At 32.2% G+C, this 13816-nt stretch overlaps 2 protein-coding genes across 2 annotated transcripts in view; both read right to left on the bottom strand.

Moving 5' to 3' along the window:
• The window catches only part of LOC111625553 (sphingolipid delta(4)-desaturase DES1-like), a 34395-nt gene extending 27066 nt beyond the window's left edge, over positions 1 to 7329 (bottom strand). The window contains exon 1 of the mRNA XM_023368716.1: positions 7156 to 7329. Within this exon, the coding sequence (XP_023224484.1) occupies positions 7156 to 7237 (82 nt within the window). The 5' untranslated portion in view covers positions 7238 to 7329. The remainder of the gene's footprint in view (positions 1 to 7155) is intronic.
• Positions 7330 to 11665: 4336 nt separating this feature from the next.
• LOC111625586 (mitochondrial basic amino acids transporter-like) lies at positions 11666 to 13507 on the bottom strand. The gene has a single exon (XM_023368769.1). It carries the CDS (start codon positions 13388 to 13390, stop codon positions 12644 to 12646), a length of 747 nt encoding a protein of 248 aa, XP_023224537.1. The 5' UTR covers positions 13391 to 13507; the 3' UTR covers positions 11666 to 12643.
• Positions 13508 to 13816: the final 309 nt, after the last annotated feature.

Genomic DNA, 13816 nt, shown 5'->3' with positions numbered 1-13816 from the left:
AAGTCTGTTCGTTAGTCATAAGTAACTAAGTTGTTTTTGTAACAATTTATTTGTATTGCCAAATTCAACAATAGTCTTGCAATAAGTAATGGTGTATTTAAGTGCATATTGGTCAGCTTTATCTGATACTACAGTTAAAACTACACATTAATCTCTATTTATGAAAATAGGACTTTGTTTTACAACAGCTTTCCATAAACCAATTAGGTCAAGATGCAGAAAATCACTTTTCTGAATTTATCTTCAGAATAAAACTTTGTGATGTACAGACTCGTTTTAGAGAGAATGGAGCGTAAATTGCAGAGTATGTATCTTCATGTATCTATATAATGTAAACAAAAGTACAGCTTCCTTATAACACATTTGCAGGTTTGCTCATATTGATAATTCTGGATTGTATTTAGGTGGAATGTGGCTTTGTAAATTATTATTTCCTTTTACTTTCCCAGTTATTATGTATATGTAACATAGGAAAGTATTGGAATTGTGTCAAATTTGACCTCAGCACTTTTTTTGCAAATCTCTACATTTTGAGATTTCTGAACCCAAAAAAGTCAAAAAAAATTGTGTGCATGTGTGGGGAAGCATCCATTTTATTTAATATCTCAGGATGGGGTGAAGATTAAGAAATGAAATTTGGCACAATAACTTGTGTATGAGGGCCATTGATGCTAATAAATTTTGATGATGAAAAGTCAAGGGAGAGGGAAAATAGAAGATGGTCATGTGTCATATCCCATGTGGGGTTGGACTTAATAAAGATTTTACTTTTTGTTAGCATTTGCAGATCTTTGTAAAACTCATCTCTACCTTTAAAATTAAATCCTTTATATATTTTTAATTATTATAAAATAGCAAAGTTTTTATAAGAAAGTTTCGAAATTATTTGTGGTGCCCCACACAATTTTATTTACTATAATTAATAATTTAAAAGTGATTTTTAAAATACAATTTCATAATAGCCAGTTATGCAATTCCTTGCTAGATTTTTTTTATTTTATCATTAGTTTTAAATATGTAAACCTATAAAAATTAGTTGTTATTTCTTTATCTTGCTATTTCAAAGACTTTTTCAAATATTTCTCATAACATGATTTTTAAAAAGATTTTGTCCACATAAATTTAGATAACTGGGACTACTACGCTTAAAAAATGGTAATGCGTACATTAATTTCTTTCATAATATGTGATGTTTAAAAGTTATTAAAGTTAATATTGAATTTGTGATTCTCATCTATCTACAAAAAGCAATTTGAAGTCAGCCAATAGTTTCATGCAGTTTTGTCATAATCCTGGCTAAAATTATAAAAATGCCTGCAACCTTCAAGAAGCAATCATGCATCAGTGTGCTTTGTTAAATTAACAGCATATAGATTTAGGCATGCTTTGTTTGTATTTCCTAGAGTTATTTATATGTAACTGCAAATTTTTTCTGTACAAAAACAAGAAGCATCTGTTTTAATAATGGAAGTTTATTATGGCAACAAAACCTCTCAAAGATGACAAAACTTTCACTATGAACAAAAACAAAAAAAAATTACATTCACTCTAAGGAAAACTCAATTTCTTCAGTCCTATTTCAAGCCATCCTCAGCTTACAACTAAATCTAAACAATTGTAAACTGAGAATGGCTCAAAATTATAGCCAAAGAATGTTTAATTAATTAAAAAATACTCAAATTATCTAACATACATTTATTTTAAAAATATCTCCATGTATAGACCTTTCCTAATAGCATCTCTTGTATTAGAACAATGGGTCTTAATAAAGGATTTAAAAAAGCAATTATGTCAAGTATGGAAATATTATAAATTATTATTAATACTTCAAGACAGAATTTTTATACAAAAAAACAGTATGTACATATATCCTCTAAACGTAATATCATAACTTTCAAAAAAGGCAGATAATAAATTATTTATATAAATGACTTAATAATCAAATAAATATTAAGATAGGAAAAAGGTCTTAAAATATATCTATTAGCATAAAATCATTATCTGATGTCTACTAAGCTACAGTTAAGAAAATTGAACATTCTATAATGCAATCTCAGTTTATTCTATAATTAGAAACAAGACAGATCAGTAGATATTTATAGATCTTACAACATATGACAATTTTACTAATTCTTGATTTAACTTAATGGTATAACTGGACATGGTCGACTTGGCAATGGCTAGATCTGGTGACAGAAATTAATAAAATCATTTATGTAAAATTTATTTCATAAATGATAACTTTTCTTGTAATTTAATTTAATATTTAAGATGCAAATATAAACATTTAAACCCAATAGTTGTATATTAAAGCCAAACAATTGTCAGATTATATTGGACTATATTACTACTACTATTTTTAATTAAAGCATTTAATAGTAGTAGTAATATAGTGTGATATAATAGCATTTACTTAATAACAGTAATAGTGATATAATGATATAACCCGATATAATCAAGTAATTGTTTGGCTTTAATATTTAACATTCATATGAAATTATTACATTTCATTAATAATTTAATATAGTAACTAATTTTTGTTATTTTGAATGATTTCTTGATGTTTTTAATTTATTTAATACCCTATGGATAGTTACATTTTGGGATTTGACCAATTTTACAAAATAGACTTTTCGCAAAGTTTTAAATGCCATAACCATATGCATGACTTGTTACAAGTAAGAACTGAAAGACTGATGAAAGTCCTAGTGTCAAGTGTAAAAGAAAAATGAGTTAGTTACAATTTCCCAGATGATAATGCAATGAAACATTATACACATTAAATGGTATAGATATAGTGCATAATTAAGAAAACATTATGTATTTTTTCCTTTTGAATTACCAGTTGTGTAAACCTGAAACTGCATGCGGCAAGTTCACGTATGATGGGTTCCCAAGATACTCTCTTCAAATTTTAATTTTGCACTTTTGTATTTTTAGTATATAAAATTTGAAGAAATATCTTATGTAAAATGAAAATTTACCTTCTCTATTTGAATATATTTACAAAAATTACAATTTTGAGAAATTAAAAATCTGTACCTATCAGTGATTTTCAACATTCTGAAGTAAATATTTATCTTCAACTAGAGAACTTCACCCATTTGTTTCCAATACAGATTATTGATAAAAATTACAAGTTTATACAACTGTTTTACAAACTTGTAATTGTATCATATGTTACCACTTGGGTACCAGATGTGGACTATAACACACTGCCTTTATAACCGCTCCCTGCACCTGCAACTCTGTTGTCCTACTGCTTTCGATATGTATATAATCCATCTGTATAACATTAGTTCATAATTGTAAACCAATTATTGAGCTTACTTAACTGTTTTGTATCAGCACCCTGTATGTCACACCACCTGCAATGTTATAAAGATTTATTACACCTGTCTATATTGATGATGCTTACTGCTCAAACAGTTATAGGGGCACGTTCATCTTTATATTTTATAGCTTTAATTAAGCATAGTTTTAAGTACATCTTTACCTTGTATTAATATACTTAAAAATTATACTTTTAGTTAATACAAACTGATGAGGAAACTATTTTCTATTAGAAAATTCAGACATTTCAGGTTTTGTTTCCATACTTATGTAGTCAATTTTACTGCACACCCTTTTTTTTTGTTTTTTAATAAATGTTGTGGTTAGTATTATTTATATCCAGGAAAAATAATTTGATAAATTAATAAACATGACAAATTATTATTGGATAATAAGATGAAGCTAATAATGTTTGAAATTTTAAGTCCATAAAATTCCATAATCTAGAATATCTCCGCTCTTGATGATGATGGATTAAAAGTATTCTGAGTATTATTCTCAAAATAATTTTTGTTACCAAGTTGACCATCACAGAGTTGTTGCATACTACATAAGATTTTTCAATCAGGCATTTTTTATGTATGTGTCATCAAGTAATATGACAGGAAACTAAAAAGATTAGGATTATAAGATCTGACAACACTGTAAAACAGAAAATTTTATTTGATTATATCATTATAATCTGCATAAAAATATTTTGTTAAATAAATATATTTCATTAATAAACTGGAAATGTGCATTTTAAAGGGGAGGAAAGGAATAGATAAAGCTTTTAGACGTAGATGAGGGGAAAAAATTTCTGGAAAGACATGGTCAAGAACATTGATAAATTGATGAAAATTTTAACAACTTTAGTGATTTTTAATTTTTTTTTTCCAAAAAAAAAACTTTAAAATTATTGAGTTCATTTCAATTTTGTAGATGGCTTATAAATTAATCAAACATCTTTACTATACCCGATACGATTAAAGCTATCCATCAACCAAAGCCGAATATTAGTATTATAGCCGTTTCTAGCCCGATAATATTAGGCTTTGGTCGATGGATAGGTTTATAAATTTTAATACACTTTGTTAATTATTAAAAACTGATCCAATATTAAAGACGTGACTCGTGCAAATTTTATATTCCAGTTTAAAATTCAACAGCTACTTTTATACTTAAAAAAATTATACTGAAATATCTAGATTGAACATATCTTGTATTTCAATAACTCAAAAGTTGATTTTAGCATTTTTTTTTAAACTAAACTAAATATTACTATACTCCTAATTCTATTTTAATAGAAAGCCACAAAATAAACAGTTTTTACAGTGATAAACAGCTGTTAGAAAAAATAAAACAGTATTTGTTAATTTAACTGCATTATTTATGTGATATTATCTATTCAACCATGTTATCGATCCCTTTTAACAAAAATTTTTTCATCAACCCCCTTAAACTTTAATTTTTCGATAAATACGGACTACATCAGTCGGATTAACAAAATCTGCTCAACGGATAAAAATACAATCATCTATTATAACAGGGAAAGCCTTAAAAATATCTTTGTTATGAACCGACCCATACTTTGGGCCACTTCTTCACCTGTTTGCCTAGGACGAATATATATATTTTTATATTAATACTTTTTGCAAAATTATTTCTTGTCTTCCCTTCCTGTCTTCTTTCCCCCTTCTCCTCTTTGTCTGTCATCACATTCTTTACACGTAATTTCCCGGAAAGGTTCTGAACAATCTGTATGTATCAATAAATACAAACACACACACACACACACACACACTACAAATTAAAATATAAATCATAAATCAAATTTTGGGATTTTCAGATTTAGTTTATGCTAACTTTTAATCAATCAAATTATAGATTTTGCTTCACAATAGACAGTTATGCTAAGATCTTAAGCTGATTTGATTAATATGAATCTAACTCGTAACTGGAAATTTATGAATTAAATATAAAATCTCAAATCAACGGTAAAGTTCACAGAAAATGAATGAAATAATACTGGAAACATGAATTATATATATTTCTTGTATTGATAAATTGTCCATATACATATATTTTTGTTCTAGAAAATTATCTGGGATATATAATTTTTATTTATATCATACTACAAAAATTAGGAGTAAAAAAAGTACACTGTATATAACAGGTACAGTAATTTTTATATTCACTCAAAACCAATGAAAAATTTTTTATTGTTACTAGTCCAAACCCCCAATGTAAACACAGGTTGATACCAAAGAGTATATATACATATAAACAGTAAATTATTGGGCTGCAATTTTCAAATTGCAGACCTATAGATTTCCACTGTTGTCCATCCATCCATCCTTCATCTCAAGAACGGAGTTAGATAGATGAAATCGAGACCAGATATGAAAAGCTTAGGGGCCAGAGGCCCAACTAACTATATATGAACTTCCAGTTTGGATCAAAAGTCATGTGCTTTTTAAATTAAAATATGATTAAAAACTGCAGTTTAGCATTGTGACGAGAGCACATTAAGTAATTGCTTGTTACATCTCATTTTACATGCATACAGTAACAAGCATTTTTAATATATACTTTTTAACTTAAACAATTATTTAAAGGACACATTGCGTTCAATCAGAGACAAGAAACCTATAATCTTTTACAAGTTCTAGTATGACCTCATAGAATATAAAATAGTATATTCATAGAAAAATTGCATTTTGATACAATTTTCTCTTCCCTTTACAGAGAAATTAACTAATAATTAAAAACAAACAGTATATTCCTTACAATATATTTGCTTGTAATTTTCAATATAATGTTTGATCAATTTACATTATTACAAGGCTAAGTTTGTATGCTGAATGTAGCCGACATACCTTCTGCTACAGATATATTTTAATCAGAAAGATCTTTTAAAGCTGTAAGGCAAACAGGGACGGAGTAGTTCGGCAGAATCCACATCGACTTAGGCAAACTCACAAGTTACACCTGCGAGATTTTCCCTCCCGAGCTAGCCAAACGGTATCTACGACAGACGGTCACCCAGAAAGGACATCCACCACGAAAAGCCACATATGTGTTCCCAACAGCTGCATTTAACAGACTCAACAGTTGTAACCGAGCAAATCGGTAGCAGTTACGTAGCAACCCGGATCTGCCAAACGACAAGCGATGTCGTGTCAAAACAAAAAGCCTCATCGGTCAGTTCTGGATAGCAATAGATAGCATAAACAAAAGACACTATCAAACGTGATGCCAAAACACCACAACACATTCCAAAAGAGTGCTACCTTAGAGGGCGTTTGGCAGAAAAATACTCAACAACTCCGTCTGTAGCCGACGTCGCGTTAGTCGGGGATCTCGGATACGTAGCGAAGAAAGGATCCGTATCGACGACGCCACTTCTCACTTTTTTGGACTCCGACGTCGGTCGGACTCCGGTACCGTGCAATGCAAAGTCGACACGGATTCGGCCAACCGGTCCGTCTCCCATTACGCTCTGCATAAGCCAGCTAAAGAGTTATACAGAGTGCAACATAACATGCAGCTTTATAAAGATCCTTCCTATTAAAATACACGACTCACGACAAAACGTGTAAAGAAATATTTCGATTAAACTGCATGTTGATGACAATTCTTTCAAGTTCAAACGATAATAGTAAATGCTTTATGACTTGTTAAGAATGTCTGCTAAGATCTTTAACGTTCCCGAAGATAATTTAAGTTTAAAACAAACCAATTAAATCGTCATCGATTTGTGTCATCATCTAGAATAACGTCATAATTCTAAAACAGTTAAATTTCAAATTATATTTATAATTTAAACTAAACATAACATACTTAAGATTTCTTTCCTTCTAGTTGCATGAGGTTCGTCTGTATAAACCCATTCAAAATCAGTCCGTGACACTCGAGCACCCATCTTCTTCCGTTTACCGGTAAACGGCAGACAGACGATATAAAAGAGAAAAACCAGACGAAGGCCACCCACCTATGAATCGCATACTCAGCGCCATCTGACAGGTAAAAACATTCACAAATTTAAATAAATTTATTTATTTAAATCGTTAATAATACGTATTTATTAAACGAAATTATTTTAAATTAAAAATAGTTTCGACCGTCGGAATTTATTATTAGGATTGAAATGTAATTATTATTCGATTAATTCGACAGACGACGATACTATTTGTATCCATAGAGATATCGATCGTCCATGGCGATAATCGATATCGAAATTATTCTAGTCAATAAATTCATTATGTAAACTGTTATAAAATATATATTTATATGTCATTTGGCTATTATATTATTATTATATAACAATTGATTGTTTACGTTTGTTCTGTACTTTATTTATTTTTTTCTTTTTAATTCTTGAATAACGAGTAAATATAACGTAATATAATACGAGCAACTGTTTATTGTGACATCGTCACAATGCCTGGCTGCAATTTTTGGTCGTATTTTTAATTGATTTCATTTTAAAAATATATCATGTAAAGCTACGAAATTTAGAGTTACGTGATTACACCTGTTAGATTTCAATTATAATACAAGGTTAAAAAAGAAAGGAAACAAATTGCTGGAATATAACAACATAAAGCACAGCACAGCAAGGTGTTGTGCGCGCAAGATAACAACAGTTTCAAATACTTAATTTTTACAATATTCAGTGAACAAATTACAGATACTTAAACTTTTGAATACAGGCTATGTTATACAATACAGAGTTGCTGTGAAGAAACACAAAATGCAGAACATAGGATAGACAATATGAATAATAGCAATATACAAAGTGCATTGAACAGATGCCAGCACAGCTGGAATGGGTACAGGAGTTAGTATGTGTGTTATAAAATATACAATTAATTGATTGCTGAATTACTAATGCAAAAATAATAAAATATGTGATACAATGTGAAGAAATGAAGTGCATAAAACCAAAGTACCAACACTACATCAAGGTGTCATATGCTAGAGTGAATAAATCAATTACAGATGCATTAATATTTAAAACAATGCACGTTATACAAGTACAGATTTGCTGTGAAGAGATACAACAATTGCAAAGTATATAATACATGATACAGCTTACCGATTAACAGATTGTAATTGGCAGAAGCTGAACAGCAGACGGTCAATTGAATGATGGCACAGATGTCCTTTTAAAATACATATCAGCGAGCTGGATGAGTGCGCGGTAGGTATCTTCATGTTTGAGAAGGCATCCCAGATTTGGAGGAGGCCAGTTGATGTTATGGGCTTCAGTACAGTCGACCCCCCTATAACACTGTAGATACTTCCATGTTATATGAATTCCATGTTGTACCAGTCACTTAGATTTTACAAATACGTGTGCCGGGCTGTGAACGGATCACGTATTTGTAAAATCTAAGTAACTCGTACAACATGGAATTCATATAACACGGAATTATCTACAGTATTATGGGGAGGGGTCTACTGTATTTACGACACAAGAAAGTATTGAAATCGTATTAATTAGGGTTTTTTTTCGCAAATCTCCAGAACTCAAGAAAGTAAAAAGGAGAAAATTCCGTGTATATGTAATGTGGGTGCTTCATTTAATATCTTAGGATGGGGAAAAGATTAAGAAGCTAAATTTGGCATGGTAAACTTGTATATAACAGGCATTGACGCCATTAAATTTTGGTGATTAAAGTTCGAGGAGACGGAGAGATATGATCACGATTTATCAGAATCTCTGCAAAAAATTTGAAAAAAAAAGGTATTTGTTTCATCTTATAATTACAGTATAACCTAAATTTTTAACACTATCCTGTTATTAATTTAGGAAACTATTAATTAAATTATGTAACCAATTTTACTTCTCTTCATTTTAAAATGCTCCACAAAATGATCGTCCAATTGCGCCATTTTTACTTATGAGGAAATGCCTTACATCAATTCTGGCAACAAGATTCCAAAGATGAAAATGGAAAACAATCTCAACTTTGAATATCAGAACAGCTATAGTTCGAATAGAAGGCACGTTAGAGTCAATATGAAAATAAGTGTAACTTGTGGGCATTAAAAATATCATTCAAGTGTAGCTTGTATTGCTAAACTCTATTTCCCCAATGCACTTTTGTTTCTATGGCATATCGTAACTTTTTCCAGAAAAGGGGTCTTAAAATTTCCACCTGGTTTTTTGGGATGGGCCATACTTGACCACCAAAGGGAGGGAAAGGATTTAAACTTTAACTAAAACAAGACACATGGTTTATGGACGAACCTGAACCCAGGTTAAAAACAATGGGTTCGGGTGATTCTTTTCCTTAGTTAAACGCTAAAGGTTTTTGTGGAATGCAATCATGCAAGTCTCTTCTTTGGGGTAGAGCGTAAAGGGGCACGCATTAGAATTTTGAACCACGGCCCGAATTAAAGCAGTCCACCAGTGGCCAAGCGGTTCCATTCCCGAACACTGGGTGTTCAAGTCTTGAGTTCGCGCCTTGTTACGTGTTTTCAGGGTTTTCTTTATGTCTGTAACGATTGAATAGGGGCCAATTACCGTTAAAATAACTTTCCGGAAGACATTTACCCCCTAGACAGATGTCCAAGTGTTTGAAGAATTTTGAACAAGTGTTCTTCCTTTGATTATATACGGGAAACTTGTCCAAGACGAAAAATATTCAATACCATGCGATTTCGGTTTACGCCGGTTTTACTGCAAATAAATTGCAGTGATCGATCTTAATTTCGTGTCGCGAATCCGCAAATTCTTACATTTTTATATTTTCTGTTTGAATAAATAGAAGAAATTAATATTTATTATTGCCGTTTAATTTCGTAATAATTGTTTTAACTGAATTAATTTACTGCATTTATAATATTCCAAATAAAAATTAAGAAAGTTAATTACAATCTACTTACTAAAAAGTTTTGTTGTGAAAACTTTAAATTTGGTTTATAAAACTACAGTCATTTAATATTCATTACTTTCTTGAATGCAACAACAATTGTTCATAATGGTTTGGTTTATTTGTATACGGCAACGCGACATGTGGGCGATCTGCCGAGGGGGATGCTTCCAGAGAGAACTTTCTATGAAAAATTGGCCCCCTGATCGGGTGTTAAAAACGTGACGAAAGCCATGTCAGAGAAGAGCGAATCCGCGACCAACTACCAGTGTTCATTGGTTTTATCCACTCGACAACTGGTGGGCTTTTTCACAATGAATTTTCACAAATAACAACAATCTGTTTGAATAGAATTTCAACTCATAAGTATACAAACCCCAAGTTGCATGTATTTTGAATAGCAATGCCCATTGTGGAGGCTTCAACCAGGTTTACGATGGGGCAACCTGTTATTGAGAAACAGGACTTATCACAGCCGGGTCAACCTATCCCTACAAATTTCTAAACCGTACCAGGTTCGAATTTGGATCCTCAAAACCGACGCGTCTTGATCATGGTTGCGTCATAGTATTGTTAGCAAATCCTGTCCAAGATAGCGAGGAAAGGGCCCAACATATCCGGGACAATTATCCTTGAAAAATTCTAAAGTTCTGAGCCCGATCTTCCGGAGAGGCTCATCTCGATTAGCCGGCTACGTCAGCATCTTTCTACGGAGTGCAATAATTGAAACAATTTCATTTCATAAAAATTTGCCCATTAGCCCACCAGCGGCTGAGTGGATGAAACGGGTTCGTACCTCATTCGGGCTGGCCGCGTAGAGTTTTCCGTGTTTTCTTCACATATATAACAACCTGTACTTATAGTAAGCAGACACAGATGTGTGGTACCACAGCATTCATTAGAAATTTCGAATTTTTAATTATATACCGAACCTCCAAACAATGGCCATTTTTTTCAGCAAAGTATATTAAAAAAAGGAACAAAAATACATACAAAGTAACCTCCAAACAACGACCATTTCAAGGGTACCACAGGTTATCTGATACGTATCTTTAATATAATTTGTATAAGACAATTGCGAAATAATGTAAATCTTTTCAATAACCTTGTATATTTCACTAATACTTACAAATTTATTAATTTCACAATCTGTTTATTATATTAAAGTTTAGAAATCAGTTTTTACTTAAGATTTCTAAACTTTAATACGATTACAAATATCTTAATTACTTATATTTTAATCTTAAATAGGTTGATATCAATGTTTGCAACTTCTTTAATTAATAACAAATTTTACACAGTGGAACCTCCGAACGGCGGCCGCTGACAGGAACATAAGAAATGGCCGTCGTTTGGAGGTTCGATTATACACTAGCAGTAATTTTACAGATAGAATTTAGAATTTTACCACAAGTTACTCAACAATTCGACCATCCCTTTAAATGCCAATCGAGGATTAATGCCTTAAAACAATATACTGCGCAATTTATAGCTCATAAGGCCTATTATAGATTCTATCGTGCCTGCAACGGGACAGCTTGGGTCGATTCGCGAACGTATCGTAAGATACGACATTGAAGAGATATTATGTCGTAAGTTACGAGAAACTAAGACTTATGAAAGCTCTTAAATATCGTAGTAGTTACGAGACTTTTTACAATATCGTAAAGCTTACGACGTGCTTTGTAAATACGAGACTTTTTGCATGTGGTAATTTACGATGAATTTCGTCGTAACTTACGATACGAGGTATTTGTGAATCCGGGCCTTGGTAGTTAAGTCGTTGCTGTTTGTATATGGCAACACGATTTGCCGAGGATCTTCCATGGAGAAACAGGAGGAATTAGACACGCGAAAAAAACCGGAAAACACGTGACTGGCCAGTTAACTAGGCGCGAATACGCAACCAACAACAACATTCAGCGATTTTATCGATTTCGGGACAGGGGGAGTGATCTTATTAAATGCCACGGTACATAATACATAACTGATAGTTAATTCATGACGTGAGAGGGCTTTAAAGCAAATGTCTTACGCAACAACGGTTATAAATCTTGTAGAAATTACATAAAAATATCCAAAATTAAACCATTGTATCTCAGATAATCTGTAATTTGTAAATGTTTACATTCACGTGCTGTAGTATACGTAAATTTGGATAAATTTAAACACAGATTAGATACCATATTGATTTTGATAAACTGTTTAATTCATAATAAAATATTACATCCGTATACGAGAATTGCTTAATGTGTTTTAAAATAAACTGGATAACATATAAGATAATGCTCGAGAGATTCTATGCAACTCTATTACACAATATAATTGTATATATTTGTAACAAATGTATATTATATATTATAATTATTGCACGTGCATATATATCATAATTCCATTATGGAATGTTCCCGTTAATTTGAACTAACTTTCCTGAGAAAGATACAGAATTATACGAATGTATCTACACACGCGGCAATTCTTTGTATGTCCTTCTCTAAGATACCAGTGGTGTGTTTTTCTCTCCTCAAATCAAACGAGTCTTGACTGTTGCATAACCTGAATATCCAGGTAACAACAGTAAAAGTTGCCGCATTAGTAGGAAATGCCCTTATAATGGTAGATCCCAGTCCTCTTGTGAAGACCTTAAGGCCTTCGTCGCGATAACTCTTCAACGAGCAATCGATTATGCCCTTATATTTTCTTTCTCCGTTCATTCCATCGGCTTGCAATCTTGATTTTATCAAATCAACCGGGTACGTTGCCATCCACGACAAAATGCCAGCGGTACCCCCAGCAGCCAACATTACGGGTGTGCTTATGCCGTTCTGTGTTTCCATTTTCCTGCACAGATACTCGTAACTAGAAAAATACACAGCGAAAGCTGGGGAGTCGCGCAACACGGAACATCCCAGTCCTCGAAACACACCCCTAGTGCCTTCTGTCTTATACATTTTTACCAAACAATCGAAAGGTCCACTATAGTTAGCAACGCGTTTCGAAATGAAATTGCCATTTCCTTGCAGTTGCATTCTTGTTTTGGCAAGTTCCATGGGGCTACATACGAAACTTTGTACTGCCCCCGCAGTAAAACCGGCCGCAAAGTGACTAGTTAATGAATTTTCGTCTACAAAACGCCTCTGGACATTGCCGTATACCCCGAATACTATAGCATTGATAAAAGCAATGCCGGCCATCGGAGAGGAAACACCTCTGTAAAGTCCACGAACCTAAAACAAACATTTTAAAAGTTGCAGATTATGCTCCATTCAAAACAATGGAAATGGCACAATCAATAGGAGCCAAAATTACAAGTGCACAGATTCGGTTTTCATAAAAAAAAAATATAGTTTATACAAACACTAGAAGGATCGTGGCATCATCTTAGTTTAATTACATCCAAGAGGAAAGTAAAATTGAAGACCTAAACAATGCTGGCTACAAGTATCGTGCCCACTTCGGATCATCTTCAACATCGCTCATTGTCGAAGCTAATATGAGTACAAGATATCAATTTGCAACGAAGCCACTTTGACAATCCATCGACCTTCACCCTTTGACCCCCCCCAAAAAAGCTGTTTTTAAGAAAAGATAACTTTTGACTCCTATTCATCCAGCCATTT

Source organism: Centruroides sculpturatus, unplaced genomic scaffold (genome assembly GCF_000671375.1).
Source record: "Centruroides sculpturatus isolate CEXI.00-Female unplaced genomic scaffold, Cexi_2.0 scaffold389, whole genome shotgun sequence".
In the NCBI taxonomy this organism is placed as follows: Eukaryota; Metazoa; Arthropoda; class Arachnida; order Scorpiones; family Buthidae; genus Centruroides; species Centruroides sculpturatus.
The sequence above is the reverse complement of the archived record's forward strand: the minus strand, read 5'-3'. Positions and strand labels throughout refer to the sequence as shown.